Consider the following 27,380-nt stretch of genomic DNA (forward strand, 5'->3'; position numbering starts at 1 on the left):
CAGACCCTTTCACTTTTTCCACATTTTGTTGTGTTATAGACTAAATTTAAAATGGATTAAATTAAAATAATTTGCCATCAATCCATACACAATACCCCAGAATGACAAAGCAAAAACACGTTTTTTGAAATTTCAGTAAATGTGTTAAAATTGAAATACAGAATTCCTCCTCTAACCCTAACCCTAATTTAATCCATTTTAAATTGAGTCTATAACACAACAAAATGTGGAAAAAGTGAAGGGGTCTGAATACTTCCCAAAGGCACTGTATATGTATGCGTGTGTGTATGTGTATGCGTGTGAGTGTGTGTTTACCCCTTTGAGGCTAGCTGAAATATCTTTTTTGGAGTTAGACAGGATGGATGGAGAAAGAAAACTAACCAATTTCCCTACAGTAAATGCTTTCACTTAGTTTGGGCGGCACAGCATATGTGCTAGCTTACAAGGGTGACAATCATATTCTGATTTATTTTCAGAGTCTGCCTTCACAAGGTAATGGAAAACTCACCATCATCTTAAAACATCTGACAAACCATAATCTAAAAAGCAGACAGGTATGGAAAAGAAAAAATATTTGAAACGAGCAGTACAAAATAGCACACTTATAAAAACCCCATTACAATAAAGCAGCTGAGCACATACCATCCCTGATACTTGCTTTAAAAATGGTGGCACAATCATGTTACCTGGCCAATGGACCTTAAGCTATTATGGCTTCTCCACTATCAACAGGCCACATAATCAAAAGGCAATCAAAGGTTATAATGATATATATACCATACAAAAATACAATAAATATATAAACATCAGTTCCTGAGATCTTGACCTTGTTTGGGTAAATAAAAATGTCCATTAGAAAATGAAGCAGCTGCCTACAACCAAGCCCCACAAGAGTTAAGTATCTGTCTCTCCACCATGGAGATGTTTAGATAATGTATGGTCCAACATGGAAAGGCTGAAGTGCTTGTTATAGTGAACCATCTGAACATAAAGCCATCAGTACTTTGGGTAGAGGATTCTGAAGATCTGCCCGTCTGCCCTCGTGGTGTCCAGCCACTTCCCACACAGGAAGATAGTGGTGACACCATTGGCAGTGTTGGTGACCTCTACCCGGTCCAGCAACCACCCAGGGCTGAGGCGGGTGTTATCATGTTCCACCCTCACCCTCAGTAACTCCCCCATGTCCAGCATCTCCAGCAGGAAACGATCCGTCTGCCCACGCTCAAACAGGTTACGAAACTTCTGCCGTAGCTGCCGGCAGCCCGAGTCTCCATTGGAGCCGAAGATTGTGATGAAGACATTGGCATCGGTGCCTGCCCCCTTCTCGTCGCCGGTGATGATAATGATCTCATATTTGACCGGCACTAGGCCGCGGGCCTTGCTAGCGAAGCTCTCGATGGCTTTGGTGCACTCAAAGGTCAGGAAGTCATCTCTCTTTGAGGAGAGGGGGATCAGGCCATTGCAGAAAAAGATGAACCTGAGACAGGATTGACAGAGAAAGAAAGATATGGTATTGTTCAATAACTGTGGTGCATGCATGTGTTTGAGGATGAAGAGGGGGTAAGTGGTTAAATGGGACAGATTATTCTTTGGAGAAAAGGTGATACAGAGCAAAGAAGATTGTTCCATATCAGTGGTTGATAAACCTGGAGGTCAAACTAAGACTGATAGGTCAACAAAGGATCACTCACCTGTTGCCCAGCTCTTTCTCTATGACAACGACCTCCTCCACATGCCAGAATGCCTCCCCCTTTACCTTCTTACCATCTTTGGGGGTGTGGCCAAGGCAGATGCCAGCAATGTCACCCAGGTTCTTGGAAGAAAACTCAAAGTTATCTGTGCTTCCACTGAAGAGAAACAAGAAAAAAACATGTTCAAATCGCCTTATGAGCTAATGTAACAAAACTGATTGGCAAAGATGTCAATTCAGACAAGTTGGCACATATTAGATTTCATGAGCTTCTCTCTCCGTGTTTGGAAAAGTCATAATGAGTTTACTTGATTTGATTAAATTAGAGCAGAGTAGACTGATGATCTAAGGTCCTGACTCATCCAAGAGTGTGCATGAAAGTGCTCGGAGGGACAGGGGAGGTCGTCATAATAAAGAACCTTCCAAATTCAATTATTTCTTTACACAAACAACCCCATTCTTAAAACTCATCTTAAGAGCAGCATACCGCAAGAACCTCTTTTTCTTTGATGAGTTCTCCATCACAAATTCTTTTGATCGCCCCTTCCTCCCTTCCAGTGCGATCCAGATATTCTCTTTGGTTTCTGCATCATCTGTGTCTGCCGTCGTGGTAACAATTTCATATTCTTTTGAACAGAGAAACAATCACAAGGAATTAGGGTAACTGAACTCTTGATATGAACAATCATAACATTAAGCAAACACATACAGTGGTGTATAGTAGAATACTATGTATGAGCAGTGCATATGATGCAGTATATGATACTGCACACTGTTAGGATTTCTTTGTGATCTGATTGGAGAAGTTGGTAACAGGCAGTTGATCTTACTGGTCTTGTCATTGAGGTCTAAGATGTTGTTGTTGGCGCAAGCCAACTCCCTCATGATCTGCCCGTCATCCACGTTCTTGGCCAACCAACGGTCGCAGGGGAAGCGGAACGTCTTGTCCATAGTCTCATCCTTCACATCAATGTAGTCTAAGTGCCATCCTGGGGCAGGTCCTGATTATGATATGAGGATAGGGAAACCCACATGTATACCGTATCAATGTGACAGATAACAGATGATGGGTATGAGTTAAAGATACAAGAGCGAACGTTTGTCACAAATTTTAAGATCACTTTTTGGCTTGAATGTTGACTTCATGGTTCATGATATTATGTTAATTGATTTCTTACCTCTTTAGACCACACAGCCCTTTGTTTAAGGGTAACATATGGGTGTGGCAGTATGCCCAATCATGTCATTTCTTGACAATATTTCTGTCTATTTAGGGGACCCATATAATCACTTTAACTAGTATGATATCACATTAAAGCACACATTAGTTCACAATAAATCAATAGATGCATGTCAATAGATGCATGTATGTATGTATGTGCAGCACAGTTTACATATTAAAATGAGGTATGACAAGCATTTTATTATACAGACTGATCCACTCTGATTCAGCTCGGTTCCCCTTGTGATGTCACTGTATTTCTGTTGACTGATTGGCTCACCTGTGTTATCATGCCACACCCGTACTTTAGAGAGCTCTCCCAGGCTGAGGACGTCTGGGAAACGGAACACATCCTGCTGCTTGCGCTCAAACTTGTTGGATTTGCTGCACTCCTTCAGAGCCAGCGTCCCGGTGTCACCATTCTCTCCGAACACGATGAGCCACACGTTAGCGTCAGTGCCAGCCCCTAGGGAGAGACAAGGGACAAGACAGTCACCAACCTTCCATCAACACTGCACTGCCTTCACAAACCTCAAGTCAGCAGACACCACAGCCTTCATCAAATTAATTTACCAATAATGGATGCTGCAGTCTTTATCTACATCTACCAAAACAGAAACAATAGAAACATACTGTATGGATTAAACAAAAAAAATCTATTTCACAAATATGTTTCAATAAACCCAATCCCCAATTTCACCCCAAAACCACCAATTAACCACACCGCCTGTTCAAACCTCAACTCAGCACACAGACAACCTTCATGAAAATGAATTCACCAATAACCTAGCCTTTGCAAACCTAATTTCACCGTAGCACACTGTCCCTTTACACCTCCCCCATCAACCACTAACCCACTGTCTTTTCAGACCCTGATTGAGAGACGTGTTCTGACAGGGTGTGTGGTATGACTGAGGAGCAGAGAGCCCCTGTTTCCTCTGACTCAGAGGACACGTCTTAAACCCCTGTGTGTGTAATATTGCGAGCTGCAGCCGCAGTGCCCGTGTGATGCTGTGTGTGACAGCTTGGCTCGTTATCTCCTCCAGAGCCTCAGTGAGAAGCACAGGGCCACGTCTTAAGTTACTGTAGCTGCCAAGGGCAGAATGAGAAGCCCTCTGAAGTCAGCGCAGACACCTCCTTTATCATGTCAATCAACAGCCTTGCTTGCTACAGTAGAAAACTGCATGGGGAAGAAGGGAAGAAGCCCAGCAAAGGTTTCACAGGAGTTTTTCTTCCATTAGCCCCGTGAGTCAAATGGAACGTATTCCTCTTCTGCATCTTTAGATGCTGGACTCAATAAAAAAAAATGTTTACATTAAGTTGCTTTATACCTGTGCAGTAATGTTGTAATTACTATATGTAACAACACTGTATTAACATGTTTATTACATACTAAATTAGTATATATGTAATATTGCTTTGGAATTGCATAGTGATTGGACAGAGCGGTTGTATTACTACACAGGTGGCATAAGGAACAGCCTCTATTCCACATGCTTAATAACAGTGATGTTACAGAGTAATTACAGCATTACTACACAGGTACATAGCTATAACCTACACAGTTTAAGTCTTACCAACTGTGTGTGGATGAAGAACTTGTTTCTGGACTAACCTCCCGCATCGCTAGTCTTGACCTGGATGATGTAGGTAGTGATCTCCACCATCTCCTCCTCGTCCACCACGGCAGCCATCTCACAGATCATGGTCCTCTTGGGCCCTTTGGTCCTGGACAGCCACTCCTCATAAGTGAACACTGACACCTCCTCTGTCATCAGGTTACGCAAGATAATCTGACAGGGAGGAAATATATGTTTGATGAATAACATTAAAGTCAATGAACATGTGCATGTGTATGTCTTTATACATTATGACTCAATCAATCAATCAATCAATCAATTGTCCTAGCTGCCTAATTGTGCTAGCTGTCCAGGACCACAATGGACATAAGTCAGTAGATCATTTTTAATGTATGTATGTATGTACTCTTATGGCTGAGGCAACTCAATTTATTTAAAATGTGTCAATAAAGTCATTAATTCATTCATGGATGTGGCTCAATGCCAGGCAGCATTTCATTTACACAATTCTGCATAAATGCAAAGATATGCATATATGGAAATGTATGCAAATATATACATGCATGTAGATACTGTAAAGTATATCATCTAACTCCCCATGTGTTTGATCACAAGGGCAAGGGCATGGTCTAAGTAAGCAGGGAGTGAACATTAACTCTGATTTGGCTGTGGCAGCAAAAACGACATTACCTTCCATCAATATATTAATTTGAGTGGATTACCATTCTGGCTGGCCGCCCAGCTCACAGCTCACAGCACATGCTTATGAGGAGAGACAACATAGAGCTTCTCAATGGCTTTCATTTGCTGAATATGGAGACTGGACGTAATTGTGTCCTGACAGGATCAACTTTGACAATCAAACAGAAAATACTATGTATTTCCTGCTACCTCAGATGATTTAGGGAAGGATCGGTAATGTTTACCATTTGTACAGCCTCTGTATTAGATTACATATGGTGATAGTTCTACATTGACATAATTCTAAGTGCATTCTGTATGTTTATTAGCAATGTGTTCGTATAGCATGGCAGAGATAGTCTTGTTTAGTATCCTCAAGATAGTGTGACAGAGTGCAGAGCTGTAGCTCATTACTGAGCCTGAAAGAGACTGTGTATCCATGGAGAGGAGACTCAGCTACACTTCTGATGCCTGAGCACCACAGTGACTGAAATAGGTCAATGCACTCACGTGCCATTACATGAATCTCACCCCAGAAGACCTCTGACCCCTTCTGCGCAGCGTTGTGTGTATGTGTCTGGTGTGTTTGTCTGAATCCTGCAGTGACCTATTGCCTGCAGACATGGACCAGTGTGTGTTTGTCTGACAGCATTTAATGTGTGTGTGTCTGTGTGTGTGTGTGTGTGTGTGTGCGTGCGTGCGTGTATGTGTGTGTGTGTATGTGTGAGTGTGTATGTGAAGGAGGGGGATGTAATGACCCTGTGACTCAAGGCTTACAGACATGAATGTGTTGCTCATGCCTGACTTGTACCATGGATATGAGACAATCATTGTTCTACTGTTGAAATATCTCCTTTTTCATATCCATTTTCATTAATTAGGAATGATCTTTCTGGTATTTCTGCCATAAAACCAGTTACACCATGGTAATAATAATGTACATCTTTCTACCACCATAAGGTAACCAGTTTGTTCTATTAAGCTGTTAGACTGTGACATGTTGTCACTACTGACCTTATCCAGGAACCAATCAGGTCGGCTGCCAGAGCCATCGATGCGGGCCCTCATCTTCCTCAAGGGAGCGATGTCTTCAATCTCCAGACTAAAGGTGTCCTCCTGACCCCTCTCAAACCTGCAAACCACCACAAGAAGGTGGTCGATGCACTCTCTCATAGTAAATATATCCCAATAAACATGATTATAATAACAACGCAATAAACATGGTTTCTCATTTGGATTAGATGGTGCTGGTAAATATGTAAAATATGCCTTGGTGTGTGTTTCTTTTAGTCAGATCTGTGCTTGGTTGTGTGTGAGTGTGTCTGAGTCACGTGTGTGTTTGGGTGTGTGAGTGTGTTTGGGTCAAGTGTGTGTTTTCGGAGTGTGTCAGTGTGTTTGGGTCAGTTGTGTGTTTAGTTGTGTGTATGAGAGTGTGTATGTATCAGGTGTGTCTTAAATTGTGTGTATGAGGTTGTGTGGGAGTGTGTATGTACCAGGTGTATGTTTGGGTGTGTGTGAGTGTGTTTGGGTCAGGTGTGTAGTTATGTGTATGTACAGTATTAGGTGTGTGTTTCCTAACCTGTCCTCATTCTTCTGCATCAGCATCTCCTCTGTGGTGCCATTGGCTCCAAACACAGACAGGTAGATCAGAGTGTCTGTCCCTGCGTTCTGAACGTCTCCTGTCACCACCGTCACCTCATAGATGGTCTGACCGTGACAGACAGAACACTCAATGTGTGACTGTTAAGCGCACATACAGTTTAACTCATGTGTTAAAGGCTCACACCAGACAGTTTTGCTTCCTGGTTTTTCTTCACAAAATACTCAAAGAACGGATGCACTGAGCCGTACGTTAGTCATTCACAGAGCGGTTTGGGAAAGTAACGCCAGATTTTCAATAAAATGTGACGAAAGGTTTTTCACAACAAAGCTGATGAAGGGTGTGAGGGGGGTTATGTTTGACTCTGGATGCTAACTTTACAAACAGGCTAGCCACGTCACACTTGAATCGTAGTGCAATAATATTGTGCAACACCAGGATGTTAAACATACACCAATGTGACAATATACAAATGTTTGACAGACATCTCTATGTATATATCACAGTTATTATGACTATGTGTGTTAGTGGTAGTACAACAATCACGGGTCTAGTTTAGATGTAGTAATGGAACAGTAGGACTGTAGTACTGGTGTGTGTACGGTGTGGTAATACTGTAACTGTACCTACCTTTTGAGAGATAGTGATGCTGTCTGCATCCAACACATTGAACACTCTGGACGTCAGTCCATCACCACGGTCTTTGGCCAACCAGCACTTGCAATGAAAAATGTATTTGACCCCTTTGGTTGGCACGGCAACAGCCAGTTCATCAACCAACCAGCAGCTCTCAGGAGTGGCCCCGTCGTGTCCGAGCTGCAGGGAGAGCAGGGAACATTTCACATCAGGTACAAACACACTCTGTGTGTGTGTGTGTGTGTGTGTGTGTGTATGTGTGTGTGTGCATGCACACTTTATTCTGAATGAGCTCTGTGAGCAATGGTGCTCTTACCTCCACCTTTTTAATCTCTCCCACATCTGCTCCATGGGACTCAAAGGATTTGAGTGAGCCAGACTCGAAGCCCCTTCCCCCTCCAGACAGGTCCTCCAGCCAAAGCCTCTCTGTCTGGATGTGGTTTGGCCCCATGATGATCACGAAGGCCCGACTTGTGGTGGCAGCATCGCGCTCAAAACCAGTAGAGATGGTAACGTGGTATGGGATGACTGCAGAGAGAGAGCACACGGCTTACCAAATCACATTCATAAACAGATACGAATCACAATGTATTTGACTGTATGTATGTGAATGTGCATAATGTTTGTGTGCACGTCTGTGTGTGTGTGTGTGTGTGTGTGTTTAGATTGCCAGTGTGTTTGCTTACTGGGGCCCTCTTCAATTATGTCCTCCTCCTTCTTCTTTTTACTCTTCCTGTTCATGTTGCTGTCCACACTCTTCACAGTGAGGACAGAACTCTTCTTCTGGCTGTGGAGACTCTCTCTCTCCCCCTCGTAACCCTGAATGATTACACACGTGTCACATACAACTGACAACTCACACACACACACACACACACACAAAAACACACACCGCTGTTACCTTGACGTAGAACATCCTGGAGATGCGTTTGTCCTCCCTCTTCCTGGAGAGCCAGCGTTCACACAGGAACAGGAACACCTCCTCCGTATCCACGTCAAACACCTCCACCTGGTCCAGGTACCAATCTGCACTCATCATGCTGTTGTCATGGTGTATTTTAATCTTGAACACCTGGCCCAAGTCAACTGCCTCAATGGAGAATTTATCCACCTTGGAGGGGAGGAACAACCAATTGAATGACATACCAGATAGAGGAGGAACAGCCAATAGAATGACACCAGAAGGGGGAGGAACAGCCAACAGAATGACACCAGATGGGCGAGGAACAGCCAATACAAATAATATTGCTTCCTCTTACCGATCCCCGCTCAAACTTGTTGCTGTTGGTCTCTGACTTGCTGAGTTTGCGCTCGCCAGTGTCCCCCATGTCTCCATATATGGTGAGGAAGACATTGGCATCAGTGCCAGCATTGTAGACATCACCCGTCATCACAGACACATTGTATGTGTGGGCTGTGGGCAAGGCGGGCACAGACAGACACAATTTACTGACTTACTCAGACAGAGACAGCTTGCAGCAATGATAAACATAACAATAGACTGAAGTGTTCAAATGGAAGAGCAAATTGGCAACTTTTTGTGCTGCCACTGCAGAGAGAGACACCCATTTAGGGCTCCCCGCTTTAGCAGAAAACTGTCTCATTATGCACCTGTCACGTACTGTAGACAGACAAAGGATTCTGCTGTAATAGCCAGCTGTGTTTGAGTGTGAGTCTGTGTGTGTGTGTGTATGTGTGTGTGTGTGTGTGTGTGTGTGTGTGTGTGTGTGTGTGTGTGTGTGTGTGTGTATGTGTGTATGTGTGTGTGTGTGTGTGTGTGTGTGTGTGTGTGCGGGTGTGCGGGTGTGCGGGTGTGTGAGTGCTTGTGTGTGAGTGTACTGTACATACTCTCCAGTGCATCTTCCACCTCAGTCTCAATGACTTTCAGGGTTCCATCTCGGAGTAGTTTCTCCTGTATGATATCAGAGGGCACCAGCTCTCTTATTGTCTCCCGGTCATCCTCTGACTTGGCCAGCCAGCGCTCACATGGAAAGATGATGGTTTCAGATCCCTGGACAGACAGAGCAGCAGTGCATCAGAGACTGTGTGCACCTGTGTGTGTGTGTGTGTGTGTGTGTGTGTGTGTGTGTGTGTGTGTGTGTGTGTGTGTGTGTGCGTGTGCGCCTGCCCGTGTGTGTGTGACTGTTCAACACCAGTGAGGTCATCACTGTTCTAGTGTGCCCAGCATTTATGAGAGAAGCTCCATCTGGTGACTGAAGATGGTACTGTTTCTGTTTTGAATTATGACTCAATGTCAGCCTTCTCTTCATAAGTAATGACCTGGGAATTACTCTTTAATGAAGACGAGGTAGCACCTGGAGCTGTCTGTGCCTTAGGGAAAGTTTTACTCAGAACAGAAGACACACTGCAGCCTCTCTCCTCTATACCTTCCCCTTCCTTAGCAGCCGTCTGATCTCCACCCTGTCCAGGTGCCAGCCCGCGTTCACCCCTCTGTTGTCATGACCAATGCGGATCTTCTCAATGACTTCACCCACATCCTCCAACTGCAGAGAAACCACACATCATCATCACCATCATCATCATCATCATCATCATCATCATCATCTTCGTAAGCGTCATCATCATCATCATCACCATTCACCATCACCACCACCACCATCATCATCATCATCATCATCACCTTATCCTCTTAATCACTTCCTAATAATTTCTTCTCACAGGGTTAGGGTTAGGGTAGGTATTACTCTTGTCTGTTGAGGTATTAAGGAGGTGAATATCTCACCTCAACAATGAACATGTCCTCAGCCGCCCTCTCAAAGTACATCGTCCTCTCCCTCTTATTGACACAGAGAGACTTCTGCTGAGTGCACACTGAGTCCCGGCCGTAAAGGACAATGAACACGTCTGCATCTGTGCCCGCTGCAAACACGTCACTCGTAAACGTCTTGATCTCATACGGCACAACTGAGAAACAACAAATGAGTCACATTATGGAAAAAACGCAATGGCAGAAATCGTACGATACTCAGTGTCCAGTTGATATTCAATAATATGACATTGTAGCCTGAGATTATGATAGATTATGGTGGATGATGTTATGGGTGGGTTATCTACATTGAGTGTTGTACTTACATGGTGTGTACAGCTCAGTCTGGAGGTCAGCAGGGAAGAGGTCTCTTATGATGGCTCCATCATCTTCTCCTGTATCCAGCCAGCGACCACAAGGAAACCGTAATCTTTGACCCAGAGATGGGGCATCAATCTCTACCCAGTCCAGGAACCAGCCTGCTGAGCCCCCTGCAGACCCAACACACATAACATAGTGTGTGTGTGTGTGTGTATCTGTATATGTGCCTGTTTGTACATATACTGTCATTGTGTATGTATATACTATGTGAGCATTTTCATTACCTGAGTTGTCGTGTCCTACACACAGTTTCTTGAGTGCTCCAATATCCACAGATTCCACTATAAACTCATCGGTCATGCCCTGCTCAAACTTATTCTTATGTGTCTTTGAGGCTTTCAACATGATGATGCCTGTGAATGCACACACAAACACACACTCAGAAACCAAAATGTATACCAATGTATATGGTCTATCTCTGTATTTTTAGAGAAGGAGTACCTGTGTCATCCTTGGTGCCATACAGGATGGCAAAGACGTTGGCATCGGTGCCAGCATACTTCTTATCGCCTGTCTTGATCTTCATGGTGTATGTGGTGGACATGGCTGTCAGACACATTAATGCAATCACATTATTAGAATGTATTGATTATCTGATGCTTTAACAATGATAAGTCAAATCATTATTCAACAAAGTTATTGCTCAACCTAACACTTAAATATATAACAATGATATGAAAATCAATAAAATGAATGACGCTTTAGTGTCTATCCACAGTAAAGGCCTGGGCATTATCTCGTTCCAGTTGTAACTAGCTTCCTCTCCTGTCCTCCATGACCACTGATCGTGAGATGGAAGATACACGGTGGAAATCTATCCGGACATTTTAGTGGTATTTAAAGGAGAGGAGATGAGGAAAGGAGATGAGTATTGAGACACAGCTCTGGTGAGAGCCATCGCCTCACCCTTTTGCTCTAGACCCAGTGTTACTCCATCATCATCCTCATCATCATCATCCCCCTTCTTCATAAAGGCTTCGTCCACGGGGACAAGCTCCCTGGCGATCTGTCCGTCATCCTCGTCAATGGCCAGCCAGCGTTTACAGGGGAAGTAGTACCTGAGACAAAAACCCTGCTGTCAGTAGCCTCAACGTGACAGGCCCAGGCTTCAAGTCTGCATCTTCACATGACTGGTCAAAGCAACAAACCTGTCACAGCCTCTAAGAAGAGTGCACCTATTACATCACCAGAAAACCTATCTATTTTTAGACCAATCCCAAGAACAAAGGACAGTGGGGGACACTGTGGATCTTGGCCTGGGAAGTCATTTATACCGTTTTGTACCACCAAGGGGAGCTCTACAGTTGTGTTGTCATTGATCCATGATCAGAGCTATACATTGTTAGAAACAAAACAAATCTAGTCATTTTGTCAAACGTACAGGCAGCAGATAATAACTATAAGCAGATAAGAACAAGCCAGTCTTATCAGGTGCCTCACTCCCTCGCTTACGTGGTGTCATCTTTGTTGTCCACAATCTCCACTCTGTGCAGGAACCATGCGGCGTGAGCCTGGCTGTTGTCATGGCGAATCCTTAGCTTCTTTAGAACACCCAGGTCGATGGCGGGGACTGAAAACACGTCCTCCTGATCCACACAGGGGACCATGGCCAAGGTTCAAAGGTCAAACAGCTTGGTCAATAAGGGAGGTCACAGCTCAACAGCAACTCAGATATTGCCATCATCATATTGATTGACATGTGGCTCACCTGGCCTTTCTCAAATTTGTTCAAGTTGTTGGATTTCCTCAGCCTCCGCTCCCCAGTGTCACCGATCTCTCCATAGATGTTGATGTAAACATTGGCGTCTGTTCCTGCCCCCCACATGGTCCCCGTGAACACGTGGATCTCATACGAGTTCTCTGTGAGACATCCACATTCAAATAGTCAATTCATAGCTTCTATCTAGTCCCTGTGTGTTGTATGTACTGATGCACTGCTGCAATCCTAGACTCCAGTTGGCCTAAGGGAACAGATTCAATTGTATGAATTGAATTTCATAATATACATACAGCACAGTATTCAAAACTAAATTGTGCTGTACTGTACTGTGCTGTGCTGTGCTGTGTAGTGCTGTGCTGTGCTGTGCTGTGCTGTGCTGTGCTGTGCTGTGCTGTGCAGTGCTGTGCTGTGCTGTGCTGTGCTGTGCTGTGCTGTGCTGTGCTGTGCTGTGCTGTGCTGTGCTGCTCACCCTCCAGGTCTCCTGGGTCCTCAGGGAGAAGCTCCACCACGATTTCCCCGTCCTCCTCATCCCGGGCCAACCAGCGGTTGCAGGGGAACGCGAAGGTCTCCACCACCTCCCGGAGCTCTTCAATCATCTCCTCCTCCTCTTCCTCCTCTTTCTTCTTCTTTTTCTTCTTCTTGTCCTTCTTGTCCTCCTTCTTCACCTCCTTCACAATCTGCACCATGGCCATGGTCAAGCGTTTGATGTCGACCGACTCCAAGAACCAGCCATCCCCTATGCCTGAGCCGTCATGGCCGATGCGGACCTTAAAGATCTTCCCCACGTCCAGGGCCTCGATCTGCAAGGTGGGAAACAGAAACAGCAGTGGTTACTAAGATATACTCCCCTTTAACACCACATTCCACATAATGGCTGAATGACTGGTTTCTGAGTCATCTGAAAAACTATGACAGTATTACTTTACATGAATCCATTCTATTCACACAGTACAGCCGTTTCATGGCCTTGCCAACATAGCCATGTTTTCAAAGCCATATACCAAAACAGGCTACTGTTACAGCTCAGAGACTGGTTTAGTAACATAATCCAGACCTTAAAGATCTCAGTGGTCCCACGCTCAAAGTTGTTGGACCTGCTCTTGAGGCTGATGAGCTCTGTCTTTCCCTCCTCCCCGTAGATCTGACAGAAGACGTTGGCGTTGGTGCCACCTGAACGCACGTTCCCCGTGACAACCATTACCTCATAGTTAACCACTGTAACCGAGAGGGCAAAACAACAGCAATTAAACCACGACAAGATGATGGAGAGCAGACAAATGTCCGCCGATCCATCATTGAAATGTCATCATCCCTTACAGTAACTCTACAAAACTAGTGCCATCATCAGGCTATGAGACATCAGGCTATGAGACATCAGGCTATGGGACATCAGGCTATGGGACATCAGGCTATGAGACATCAGGCTATGAGACATCAGGCTATGGGACATCAGGCTATGGGACATCAGGCTATGAGACATCAGGCTATGGGACATCAGGCTATGAGACATCAGGCTATGAGACATCAGGCTATGGGACATCAGGCTATGAGACATCAGGCTATGGGACATCAGGCTATGGGACATCAGGCTATGGGACATCAGGCTATGAGACATCAGGCTATGGGACATCAGGCTATGGGACATCAGGCTATGGGACATCAGGCTATGAGACATCAGGCTATGGGACATCAGGCTATGGGACATCAGGCTATGAGACATCAGGCTATGAGACATCAGGCTATGAGACATCAGGCTATGGGACATCAGGCTATGGGACATCAGGCTATGAGACATCAGGCTATGAGACATCAGGCTATGGGACATCAGGCTATGGGACATCAGGCTATGGGACATCAGGCTATGAGACATCAGGCTATGAGACATCAGGCTATGGGACATCAGGCTATGAGACATCAGGCTATGGGACATCAGGCTATGAGACATCAGGCTATGAGACATCAGGCTATGAGACATCAGGCTATGGGACATCAGGCTATGAGACATCAGGCTATGGGACATCAGGCTATGAGACATCAGGCTATGGGACATCAGGCTATGGGACATCAGGCTATGGGACATCAGGCTATGAGACATCAGGCTATGAGACATCAGGCTATGGGACATCAGGCTATGGGACTACTAATATTTCGGGCTCAATGTAATGCATGGAATGGAATGAGGAATGGTATCAAATGAGCCTGTTCTCCGATTTCTACCTCCACCAGCCTCCGCTGACTCTGTTATATACAGTAGTGTGTACAGTGTAAATTAATGGTCTGGGAGTGTGTTGTGTATACTAAATGCTCTGGTACATTTCTCGATGTCCAGGGTCTCGCTGGGGTAGATCACCACCTCCACCTTCCCATCAGCCTCGTCTTTGCAGAGCCAGCGGTGGCTGGGGAACATGTACTGCTTCCCATGGACTGGCACGGTGATCTGAACACTGTCCAGGAACCAACCAGCACGCAGCCCCTCATTGGTGTGGCCAATCAGGAGACGGTGTATCTACCAATAAGAATCCGGACAGAAGAGATTAAAATACAAAATTATTAGTAGGCTACCTACCTGTGGCCATTGCAGCACCAAGAAACCCTAACAAACAGATACAACAACACAGTGGATAATTGATCATAATGGCAAATTGAATTCCTTTCTATTTGGGAAAGGTTCTAGAACTTAAAGAACGCACCTGTCCCACGTCAAACGTGTCTACGGTGAAGATGTCAGTTTGTCCAGTCTCAAAATAGTTCCTGAGGTCGTTGTCTGAGACCACTAGGAGTATCTTATTGGTGTCTCCCTTCTCCCCGTACAGCTTGACAAACACTTTGGAGTCAGAGCTGGCCCCATTGATGCTACCTGTCTTCACTGAGATATGGTAGCCCACATCTGTAGAAAAGCATGAGACATATCATACATGACATGCACACAAACGCACACACGCACGCACACACACACACACACACACACACACACACACACACACACACACACACACACACACACACATAACACACACACACACACAGTTCTGTGACTGTACATTTGATAATGTTTCATTTGGTTGATGAGTTTATCATTTAAATGTTCACTCACTACGGAGACGCAGTCCTTCTCCTTCTGGCACTAACTCACGTTCGATCTGACCATCATCCTCATTCCGGTCAAGCCACCTGATCAAATATTAGCAGGAAAGGGGCACATATTTCATTTTAATAAACATATTATCAATAGAATAAACTCTGCATAAGCATATTATATCAACAGTATCTTCCTCAACCCTGTAAACCATGTAGAGACTGAAACAGGAAAGGGTTCCTTGTGGTGCAACAAGGCACCTCAGACTTGAGGTTTATTATCTCCAGTTACTGGAGGAGACACATCTTGCTGCCACAGTGTATTTAGTCCCTATTTGTAATGGGATGCTGGTCTATCAGCTGACTAACTGCTTAAGCAAGGCCATTGGAGAATTGCCATTAGGAAGAGGACTGGGCGTGGATAGGTGACAGTAGTTCCTGAGCTGTTAGTGAAACACAGTCTGATTGGTTGGCTCTTTTTTGAGGGTTAGTGAGGAGGGAAGTGTGTAATTGGTTGAATTTTAAACCATTATGGCTTGAATATGATTGGTTAAGAGCCCTGAGTAGAGTAAGTTCTAAGACATGATTGGCTGATTGTCTTGCCTGAAACAGGGGAACACGATGGCCTGGGACTCTGGTTGACCCTCCTCCCTCACCATCACCTTATCCAGGAACCAGCCGCAGCCCCCACCCCGCCCATCATGGCCGATGCGTACCCTGTGCACCTGTCCCAAGGACACCGCCTCGATCAGGAACTCATCAGCCTGGGGAACAGAGGGAGACAAACATACCAACTCAGGACCTTGCAATGACTTTGTACTTTATAACAAATGTTTCAGTATCCACAGCCTGATGTTCTCAGTACTTATGCCCCAGGCTCTGATCTCTGGTCAGTAATCCCTCATACTCAGAACACTCAGGTACTCACGTTGCCCTTTTCAAACTTGTTGACGTTGTTTTTGCTGAGGAACATGAGTCGTTCCCCCGTGTCTCCCAGGTCCCCGATCACATTGAGGAACACGCTGGCATCAGTGCCCCCGCCACCCACATTCCCCGTACAGATTGTGATGCGGTACTTTATCACTGGGAGAAGAGGAACACAGTATACTGTATACACAAACACAATGCTCAGAAACTCACATAACATGACATTGATATTATCTAGTCTTGCCATATAAAATTTGAAATTTGAGGGTACTTGTTTGTCGTGTGTGTGTATGAGTATGTGTGTGTGTGTGTGTGTGTGTGTGTGTGTGTGTGTGTGTTTGTGTGTGTGTGTATCTTACATAGCAGTGGCTCTGGGATGATTGCTCCAATGGCTGGCAGTTCTCTGATGATCTCATTGTCGTCCTCGTTGATGTCCAGCCAACGACCGCAGCTGAACGAGTATTTGTCCATCGTCAGAGTCTTCACCAGTGTGGCCTGAGGAAGGACACAGCCATTATTAATCAATGATCTTCACTCCTCTACCAGACAATGTACTAACACATTATTTACCATTAGGTTAATGTAGTATAATGTAGTTAATATTAATGATCAGACAACAGATTATGTTCCTGGGGAAAGCCACTTTGATCACCAGAGGGCAGATTATGTATAGTTCATCCTGCTACAGAATAAAGGGTTGATGTTGACAGATCAAACACAGCAGTAGATCTTACCCTGGCCAAATGCCAGCCTGCGAAAGGACTTCTCTTCTCATGCCAGATACGGAGCTTCTGTAGTTGTCCTATGTCTGGCATCTCAATCTATAGGAGTGCACCACAGGAAACACCAACAGCAATAAAGACATACAGTCAGGACTAGATACTGTACACACCAACATTTTGGTGATCAAACACACACGTTTAACACACATACACACACTCGAAGTTATGTGTGTGAAATCTATAATCAAATGAGTATGGATTAGTTATAACCTGACATAAGCCTTTTCAGACAACAAAACATCCACTATACCTAGGATTAGTCAAGTCTTCTCAATTCTAAGGCGTTTAAAGGGGGCATGTTCGTCTGCCAGAGATATAAATATAGATGAGAAATGTTCTAGAGCCAAATCTGGGTCAGGGATGCAGCTTATAAGGGAAAGATTCAACCAATAAAGATCATGTAAAAAACCTTGCCCGCTAAAATGTTTTTGTTACAAATACACTTTTGTAAGGAAGCATGGAGGAGATTTTTGTTTATCCTTTCATCTCTAATACAGGCTATCGGACAGTGATCGCTGATGTCATTAGCAAAAACACCACTGGCTATATATGTATAAGGCCTATTTGTTAGGATGATGTCTAGCAGGGTGGTTTCATCAGGATTAGGCTGTGTTGGTTTTGAGATTAACTGTGATAGTTGTAAACCATTGCATAGATGTTTGGTGGACAGAAGTGCAGCTAAGTTATTAAGGGCATTGTGTTATTTCCAAAACACACATTTAGGATTAAACATTCATATTGATTTGGGACAGTGGAGGACAGCAGAACAGATGCAGTAAAACAGTTTTTGACAAAAATAGCCACACCTCAGACAGAAGACCTGACTGACCCATGCCTTACCATGAACTTATCTAGCTGAGCCTGCTCAAAGCTGTCTGAGTTGTTCTCCAGTCTAATCTCGTCTGACTTGCCCTTCTCTCCATAGATCTGCAGGAACACCTGGGCATCTGTCCCCGCCCCCTTCACATCCGACGTCCAGATCCACAGGGACCACGGGAATTCTGGAAAAGTTGTGATGGCACATGGTAAAATGGGTCCTGTTAGCCCCTATAGGCTACAGAGTTAGTATAAAATGATAATATATGTAACTTATTTATTTATATATATATATATATATATATATATATATATATATATATATATATATATATATATATATATATACAGTATATTGTATATACACAAAGTCTGTTGGTATATACTGTATATATATATATATATATATATACCTATATGAATGGATAGGTCACTCACTTTTCTGTTTCTTATGCCTGAGTGAGACCATCTCATAAAGCTCCCTCTCGATCAGTCCGTCACCTTCATCCTCATCCAACCACTTGCAACATGGAAACGTCTGCTCGACACCCGTGAATGGACAGTACACTGTCACCTGGCACCGATGGACAGTGATCCATGTGGTTACCATCCACATAGTAACAATAGTAAAAGATTGATTCAATTTAGTGCTTTTCCATGAGACCACGTTTTACATTGTGAGAGTTAAACTCACCACTACCCACTACAACACGCACACGCACACGTACACGCACACACGCACACACGCACACGCACACACACACACACACACACCTTTTCGCAGTACCAGCCGGCTCCGACGGCTCCGTTGTCATGTCCGATAGTGACCCTGCTGAGGGGGCTGAGCAGGGAAGCGATCTCCACGTTGAAGATGTCGATGAGCCCCCTCTCAAAAGCACCTCCCTCCAGGAAGATCTTCCCGCTGTTCTTCAATCCCTTGGTCCCATGCATGATCATGTGGATCTTAGAGTTGGTGCCCCCACCTCGCACATCCCCAGTCATCACCTGAACGTTGTACACAATCCCTTTTGGGACCCAGTTGCACAGAGTGGTTCCATTATTGGTCACTCAGCTGGATGCTCTCAAAAAAGCCATCAACATGTATAAACTATGAATCTGTGTCTTGATCATTCCCTATGCAACAAGAAGATGCTGATGCGGAAAAGAGGCCATCTATGAGCTGTGTGTGTGAAGGGCTGAGTCTCTCTCTATTGGTGGGCTCACCCATGGGTTGTGTTGCTCCCACCAGCACGTCTCTCTGGATTTTCCCATCACCCTCATCCAAAGCGAACCAGCGGTTCACTGGGAACTCATACACCTCCTTATTCCCCATGTCATCTATCACTACCTGGCCAAAGATAGAACATACAGTGTGTGTGTATGTGCGTGTGCGCATGTGTGTGTGTGTGTGTGTGTGTGTACGGGCATGCATGTGTGTGCTTGTGTACCTTATCCAGACACCATCCAGCTGATGAGCCTCTGTTGTTGTGGCCAATGGTGATTTTTTTCAACCTTCCCAGGTTTGGTGCTTCAATTGTAAACTTGTCCTCTGTCCCTCGCTCAAAGTTATCTTTGTCACTGTCCAACCGTCTCTCTCCTTTGGTGATATAGAATGACAGTAATAGTAGCCAATGAAAGTAATCGTAGCTAAAGCTAATAGCTCAAAGAAGAACTACATTTACAGCTTGTACAGGGAAGAATGGTCTTCTGAGTCTCACCTGTGTCTCCATTCTCGCCAAAGATATTCAGAAAGACGTCAGCATCAGTCCCACTGCCCTTCTGGTCAGAAGTGAACACACTTACTATGTACTTATTCACTGTAAAAAAAAAAAAAAAAAAAAAAAAATTAGATAGGAGGATATTGTATACAATACAATATACAATACAATATTCCAATCAATCAATTCCTCAATCTTATACAACAAACCATTTTGAACTGTTTATGGCCTGACAAGGAGGCACAACCATCATGGCACCTCTCAGGTGTGCAACTATTGTCAGTGAAACCAGAGGATCTACTGTAACACCCCTCTGTCTAGTCTAGTCCTGTGCCTCGTGTCAGTCAGACTGTGGGTGTCTCCTACCTGCCTCTCTCTAACAATAGACAACAGACAACCAAGAGTTTCCTCTAATCCTCAATACGGCAGTTTCCACGTTAAATATTTATGATTACTATTGGTGGGTGGTGGTTGATGGGTGGGCGTGCCACAGTGCCTGATGCTGTCAGAACAGCTTGGGGATGGAATAAGGCAGATTCTCTGACCGCTCCTCCGGTCTTGAATGGACTTAAGGGACAGTGACAATAGCAGAGATACAGCCTGGAGCGAGTGGCGTGCTGACATGGTCACACAGAGCCGCCGAGGCACACATACACCCTGGCCTCTCACTGAGCTCTGGTACTGTGACAAGGCTTACCACAAGATTAGGCTGCGTAGGGACTCAGAGTTCAAACAAGTAACAGTGACATTATGTAACTTTGGGATACGTTCAAGAATTAAACACTACCCGCAAATACAGTACAGCATGTAATATGCAACACATACTGTATGTAGTATAAGTCAAACAGGTTCTTAAGATCCCTTAGAAAGAATGCAACATAATAAATGTAGTAGTGTACTAGGTTTCAATGAATCTGTCAATTTAGTTGTCAGGCAGTGCACAGTACACAGTGTAGACTTGATGTATCCTGTGTTGTGTAGAGGTGTGCGTTCCAGAGCATCCTACGTTTGGGGACGTCCATGGGGTTGAGGCTGCCCAGCAGGTCTCTCACGAACAGGGCATCGGCCTCCTCTCTGCTCAGCCAGTTGTTACAGGCGAAGTAGAAGCGGAGGTGTGGGCGGTTCATGTCCGTCACCATGACCCGGTCAAGGAACCAGCTGGCATTCATCCCTGTGTTGTCATGCTCAATCCTGCATCGGGACACAGGAATCGTAGGGTATGTACCAGATGTACCACCTACCTCTAGTACATACTGTACTCTATGAGGGTAACAACAACAGCTGGCTGTTTGACAAGTGGCCCTGACAAGACACAACAATCATGGTTTACACACCAGGGCTAAGTTGTATCTCCAGCATGGATATTATATACTCACCAAACACTTTATTAGGAACACCTGTACACCTTCTCATGGTGGAAGGTGGTGTAATGGTGTGGGGAATGTTTTCTTGGCACACTTTGGGCCCGTTAATACCGATCAATCATCGCTTGAATGCCACAGCCTATTTGAGTATTGTTGCTGACCATGTGCATCCCTTCATGGCCACAATTTACCCATCTTCTAATGACTACTTCCAGCATGATAATGCACCATGTCACAACTGCTTGATGCAGTTGTGTCATCATGGACCAGAATCTCAAAGGAATGTTTCCAACATCTTGTGGAATCAATGCCACGAAGAATTGAAGCTTCTTTGAGAGCAAAGGGAGGCCCTTCCCAGTATTCGTATAGTGTTCCTAATAAAGTGTTTGGTGAGTGTATATAGTAGTATTAAAATACCATATACATTTCAAGATGATACTGGTTTGATAATTAGGCCAAGTTAAGGTAAATTCTACTTTATGAACCATTCAAATGCACTGGACAATAATGTGCTATAAAACTGCTTGTATCTTGCACTTACAGTAGAGTTTTTTTGTCAGAGAACCCATAGAGTTGCAGATGTGGTCTTTGCTCTCGTAGACACTCAGAATGTTACAGTGAGAGATACTCCAGCAGTGTCTCCTCACTTTTGAAGACTGGCTGTGACACAGATCCCCTCTCCAGCAGCACCAGTCCCAACACCACACCCAAGAACAGGTGCATAACACTCAGTGATCTCGCAGAGGAAATCCCCTCTCAATCATCTCAGCTAGAGTCTTAGATAGCTGCATGGATCTGAGACTATACTGTGGGGTATTGACTACATGCTGGTAATATACTGCACAGTATAGCTATTAGATCAGTCGTCTCTGCCACACTGGGAGTCTGGATCCCATCATCATACCTCAGCTTCTTCAAAGGCCCCACGTTGTGTGTTTTGATCCGGAACACGTCTGTCTTATTTTTCTCAAATGCTGTTCGGCTTCTGTAACGTGAGGAGAGACAGATGATATTGGAGAGAGGAAGAGATTGCATGACTCAAGACTATGAGAGAGACTATGGGGGGTAAAGAGAGACAGAGAGAGACAGATCCTGACTGACCAGCCCAGGACAAGGCACACTGGTGGTCTCTACCAGATGGGCAGATTCTGACACCAGACACTAGGCCCTTCTGGCACTTCTCTAGCCCCATCCTCTACCTGACAGTGACAGAGCAGGGCCTCGTCTGCCAACAGTGAATCAGATATCCTCAGACACAATAGAGAATGCACCTGTCATTGTCACTGACCCACATTTCTGTCTATGGTCTCCTGCTCACAATTATGCTCTATATTCAATTCTGTGTGACAATGCCAAGGCTGCACTCCCTAATTAAGAAGCAAAGTGCATAAATAAAAAATTGCCAAGACTGTCCAACACACCTGCCTGCACTTACAATTAACCTGTAAGAAATGGTTGAATGACACTATAGTATACAGTACAAATCAACCCCAATGCAAACTTTGGAATTCATGTCATTGGAGAATTCATGTCAATTCCATTAGAATTCCAAAATGTTGCATTTAATCTGCCTTATTGTTATCAGGCAGATCTGTTCAAAACCAGACCACCCACTTACCTGTATCATGATGCAAATTATCATTGATCATTACACAATACAGGTAGGACATATAATATCTGAGTAAGACAAAACTTCTCCTCAGTAATGATGATGATATGAATGTTATTACTATGTTTTAACTATGTGTAATAACACATTGACACATACACATATAAAACATTCATATATATATATATATATGTATGTATGTATGTCTGAGTATAATTATATGTTATATATTGAGTGATATATGCATTATATATTATATGTTATATATTGAGTTAACAGCGTCTAATATGAGATGGTGAGGTGAAGTTTGAATGATAAGGTGTATTGTAGATCACTATACATTACATCCAGTGTATGTGTAATTCTATCTGCCTGTCCATATGAAGTGATAAGGACAGCCTTTACACCCACCATGATAACAGCCTCTGTAAGTCATTTAACATAAATGAGTAGGAAATGACATCGTGGTCTTCTTCCATTTACTCTGAATGACAAGAAGACCGGCCATGTCACATAGTTCCTCCTTACTCCAGATAGTCTGTCCATTATGTTTCTGTATAGAGGAGATATTCCTGTGCTTTAGCCATGTCTCTAATCAAATGCCTTAGAAACTGTCATAATGAGTAAACATTAGAGAGAATTTCATGAAAATGTAGCTTTGTGTTACCCTTCTTGGTTTATTGGTTGTACCGTTGAGGTTAAACAGCATATTTAAGGCAGTTCATATGAGGCTCATGGGTTTTTAAAGTTACAGCAATACACTCTTATACAGCACCATACCCACAACGCAACACAACACAGGAAGTGATCCTATAATCATCTTTAGGTAGAAAATACCTCTTTTCTGTGCTGGAGAATCAGAGAAAAATGCAATGGTTAATGGTTAATGTTAACATGGAAGCCTAATTTCTACTATATGTTGTTCTCTCCAAAGACATTATATATCCCATTTACAACATACATATACATATTGACATTCTATACTTATATAAAAAAAACATACAAACATACAGTAGGCCCTATGCCAGATGCACAATATGTCATTTAGAGCTAACAATAGTTCCTACTAAAGATACAATATATTGAAAGAGTATATTTGAGTTTAGGATTAAGATGACAGAAAATGTGTCCTCTCACACTGACCCTCTGTGAGTCAGGATTACTTTATGGCAAGTGATGGCCTGTTATCCGCATCTGCATTTGTTCCAAATGTTAGAAGACCAACATCTGAGATAAGAGTAAAAGCTGTTGAACTCACTTGCTGGCCAGATGCACCTTTGGAGTGATGCCAAAGTCCCCAAACAGAGTGACAAACACATTAGCATCTGTGCCTGCCCCCCTCACGTCACCTGTGACTGTCACCACCTCGTACACTGAGGAGAGAGAGAGAGAGAGAGAGAGAGAGAGAGAGAGAGAGAGAGAGAGAGAGAGAGAGAGAGAGAGAGAGAGAGAGAGAGAGAGAGAGAAAGTGAGATAAAGAGAGACACAGAGAGACAGTGAATCTGCAGTGCTATGCTATCCATCTGCATGAGAATGCTACCCATCTATCTCGAAATCCATAACAGGCTGATCAGGTGATAAGACAGACAAACACAGAAGCACGGTTAGGGGGGGTTCAATTAAAAACACTGGGGTGGTGTATGCATAACCATAATTAGGAGCGTTATGTTTCCTTCCATAGAGAGCTGCCAGCCAGGGAACTCAATGCAGCGAATCTGCAGTGAATCCTTGACTGGCGGCGTGCCAGCAGTGGCTCTCTCACATTTCAGAGCTGGATTTGTCTTGTCTCTCTGACAGGACGAGACAACAGGGGAGGCTGGTGGAGGTAGAAATCGTAGGCTCATTGTCATTTCTACCTCCACCAGCCTCCTGGATTTGTTGTTTGTTGGTTCCACACCCGTCTGATTGGAGTGGAGGAGGAGAGGAGGAGTGGAGGAGGAGAGGAGGAGTGGACACACACATGTCTGCTGTCACTATCAAATCTGTTTACTCTGTCACTTTCTGTTTGTCTGTGTTAATGTGTATAATCAAAGCAAGTGTAAAAGCAAAGTAAAACCCCAACAACTTGTTTTCTTCCTCTAGCACTGTGACCTGTTCTTATCAAAGGTTTTACTTACAATGACTGATGTATAGTTGATTCCCTTACTTTAGACAAACATACTTTTTGTCAGTCACTTTGGATAAAAGCGTCTACTAAATTACTTGTAAGTAAATGTGTTATCTGTCAGGTCTGTTTTTTGGTATTGCTTTCTATGATTATTGGTGTCTTGTGATTATAGTTTGATGTTGTTGAAAACAACATTGGTCTTTGTCAAGCTCTCTCTAAATCATTGAGAATTCAAGATCATAGTACAAAGCTGGGGTTAGGTGAATGGGACCAAGGGGGTTTAGCTTAACCACACACCCCCCAGCCAGTGGGATTATGTAACATGCAGGTCATGGTAAATATTGCATGGCAAGGGTGAACACTGTATGGTAGGGTAGAAGATATGGTTTTCCTCTGCAAACAGTAAGAACACTCATACAGTGTTCTGATGGCTGCAGCATAGGCCAGGAAAGGAAGTCATGGCAGGCTGCAGGAGATTGGCTGAGTTCGTTAGTTCAGTAAAACCTGATCAGGGAGAGACCTGGTCAAACCAGAGAGGGAGGTAGGGAGGGAGGAGGGAGAGAGAGAGAGAGAGAGAGAGAGAGAGAGAGAGAGAGAGAGAGAGAGAGAGAGAGAGAGAGAGAGAGACCTGAAAAACCCCCAGATCAGAGCGATAAAGACCTGATTCAGAGAAAAAAGACACCTATTAAAACCTGATAAGAGAGAAATAAAGACACCTGATGAAGTCAGAGAGTGATAAAAGTGATCTCTGATAAACCCTGATCAGAGTTCTAGAGCCTGCTGCCCAGTGAGTCAGACAGACTGGAAGAAAAGCCATGCCAGCCAGGTAACTGAGAAGCCAGACACCTATCCTTAACTTAGGCTTTAAATGATGAGATACACCGTTTACCTGATCTGCACCTCCACCATGACCACAAACGAGACTAAATAAACAACGCCTGTTTCAGTCTGAACTTGAATCAAATTCACTTGCTAACATGTCAATTGCACTGCTATAAAGAATGATACAAATTATTATAATGATATCTTAATATCAATATCATAATATAATATTTAAAGCTTCTCCAGGGGCTTACACCCTCTGTATGTGTGGCCCTGGCCTAAATTCTGCCCTTGGCCCCCAACCTTACTTCTAGCCCTGGCCCCAGGCCCTGGCCCCAGCGCTGGATGCAGCACCTGCCTGTCACTGGGTCTCTTTGGGGCTCCATTCATGTGGAACACTCTGAGCTTTCATCCAGAGACAATCACAGAGCTTTGTTCAGTGTTGTCCCAGCGTAGAGCTGTGGAAAGGTGGAACAGTGTAGCTTACCTGGACTATGTGGGATGATATTGTAATGCTGTAAGCTGGGGGGGGGGCAGTTATGTGGGCCTACCTTTCCTTTTGTGGTACTCGTCCTCGTAGCCGTCAGATGAGTCTGTGTGGTAGTTCATGAGCTCGGCCTGGTAGATCTCAGCATAGTCCATCTGCTTAACTTTCGACTTCTTCCCCTTTTTCTTTTTGTCTTCATCACTGTCGGCTGATCCCTTCTTCTGTTTCTTCTTCTTCTTTTTCTTGGAGTCCTCCTCCTCCTCCTGTTCTTCATTTACAGGCTCTTCATCACTGTCGGCTGATCCCTTCTTTTGCTTCTTCTTCTTCTTTTTCTTGGAGTCCTCCTCCTCCTCTTCTTCCATTAGAGGCTCTTCATCCTGGGACTTCTTCTTCTTCTTCCCTCCATCTTTGGACCTCTTGTCTTTGGACCCCATCTCCTCTTCTCCCTGTTGGTCCTCAGAGGATGCTTTCTTTTTCCTTTTCTTCTTCTTCTCCTCTTTTGTACCTTCAGTCACTTCCTCGTCCTCTGTGGGCTTCTCTGATTTCTTCTTCTTGGTTTTGCTGATGGTGGTTTCATTGTTGTTCTGCTCATCACCCTCTTCCTCATTTTCAATCACATCACCCAAATCCCCATTGTCATGGTCTTCTGATTTCTTTTTCTTCTTTTTCTCTTTCACCTTATCATGGGTCTCCCCTTTTTTCTCCTGGGACACTTCAGACTCCTCAGTGCTCTTGTGTTTCTTCCGACTCTTCTCCCCGTCTGACCCGTCTCCGTTGGCGACAGACTTACTCTTCCCTTTCGAATTTGGCTTCTTCTCCTCCACTTCGTCATCCAGCTCTTCGGTTTCTTCTGATCCTGTCGCTTTTTTCTGTTTTGAGGGCATCTTTTATTCATTCACTTCCCTGGCCTTCAGTTTCGTAAGAGCTTCCTTGAGTTTCTTGAGCTGTAAGACAATTCATTTGACCCGTGGCGGCGGGGAAGCGTGGGGGCCCTTGGGTGCTGTGCTGCCTGAACGAGGTGTGTGGGTGCAGACAGAGGTGGAGGCTGGGGCCATGGGGAACTCTGCCTGCCTGGAGCTCTCCTCCTGGGCCAGCACAGCCAACACACTCTGCTCATGAAAAATTACTGTCCCCATGGCGGTCATGTGACCCAGGGGAGAAAGCCCTGTGAAAAAGGAGCCTTGCCGAGAGAACTTATCCTCTCTGCCGCAGTGCCCTTCATTATTCATAGTGTCAGGATCACTTTACGGGCTGGGGGCGTCTCGCTTTTACCTGCACACCCCCTGCCCCCAGCACGCCCGGACACAACACGCGTGACAAAACACTGCACAACTGGAAGACACATCTGTGGTGTAGAGTAATGACACTGACTCTGGACTTGAGCATGGAGAGACCA

The 27,380-nt window shown here is 44.4% G+C and overlaps 1 protein-coding gene across 1 annotated transcript; it reads right to left on the reverse strand.

Moving 5' to 3' along the window:
• Positions 1-996: 996 nt before the first annotated feature.
• loxhd1a (lipoxygenase homology PLAT domains 1a) lies at positions 997-26,868 on the reverse strand (the record flags this gene model as incomplete). The annotated part of the gene is made up of 43 exons (XM_083670740.1): positions 997-1,477; positions 1,692-1,847; positions 2,178-2,316; positions 2,521-2,691; positions 3,193-3,378; positions 4,528-4,705; positions 6,188-6,305; positions 6,753-6,880; positions 7,404-7,589; positions 7,726-7,937; positions 8,096-8,228; positions 8,311-8,520; positions 8,669-8,823; positions 9,258-9,420; positions 9,797-9,913; positions 10,153-10,334; positions 10,503-10,667; positions 10,782-10,910; positions 10,999-11,103; positions 11,464-11,615; positions 12,010-12,143; positions 12,266-12,417; positions 12,747-13,077; positions 13,332-13,492; positions 14,591-14,783; positions 14,968-15,164; positions 15,372-15,448; positions 15,956-16,116; positions 16,281-16,435; positions 16,639-16,774; positions 17,014-17,100; positions 17,902-18,062; positions 18,316-18,451; positions 18,652-18,902; positions 19,102-19,225; positions 19,326-19,474; positions 19,596-19,694; positions 20,602-20,786; positions 21,864-21,944; positions 23,406-23,417; positions 23,827-23,941; positions 26,049-26,282; positions 26,325-26,868. 43 exons carry the CDS (start codon positions 26,866-26,868, stop codon positions 997-999), a joined length of 7,341 nt encoding a protein of 2,446 aa, XP_083526866.1.
• Between the last annotated feature and the right edge of the window lie 512 nt (positions 26,869-27,380).

This window comes from Argentina silus (genome assembly GCF_951799395.1).
Source record: "Argentina silus genome assembly, chromosome: 5".
Classification (NCBI taxonomy): Eukaryota; Metazoa; Chordata; class Actinopteri; order Argentiniformes; family Argentinidae; genus Argentina; species Argentina silus.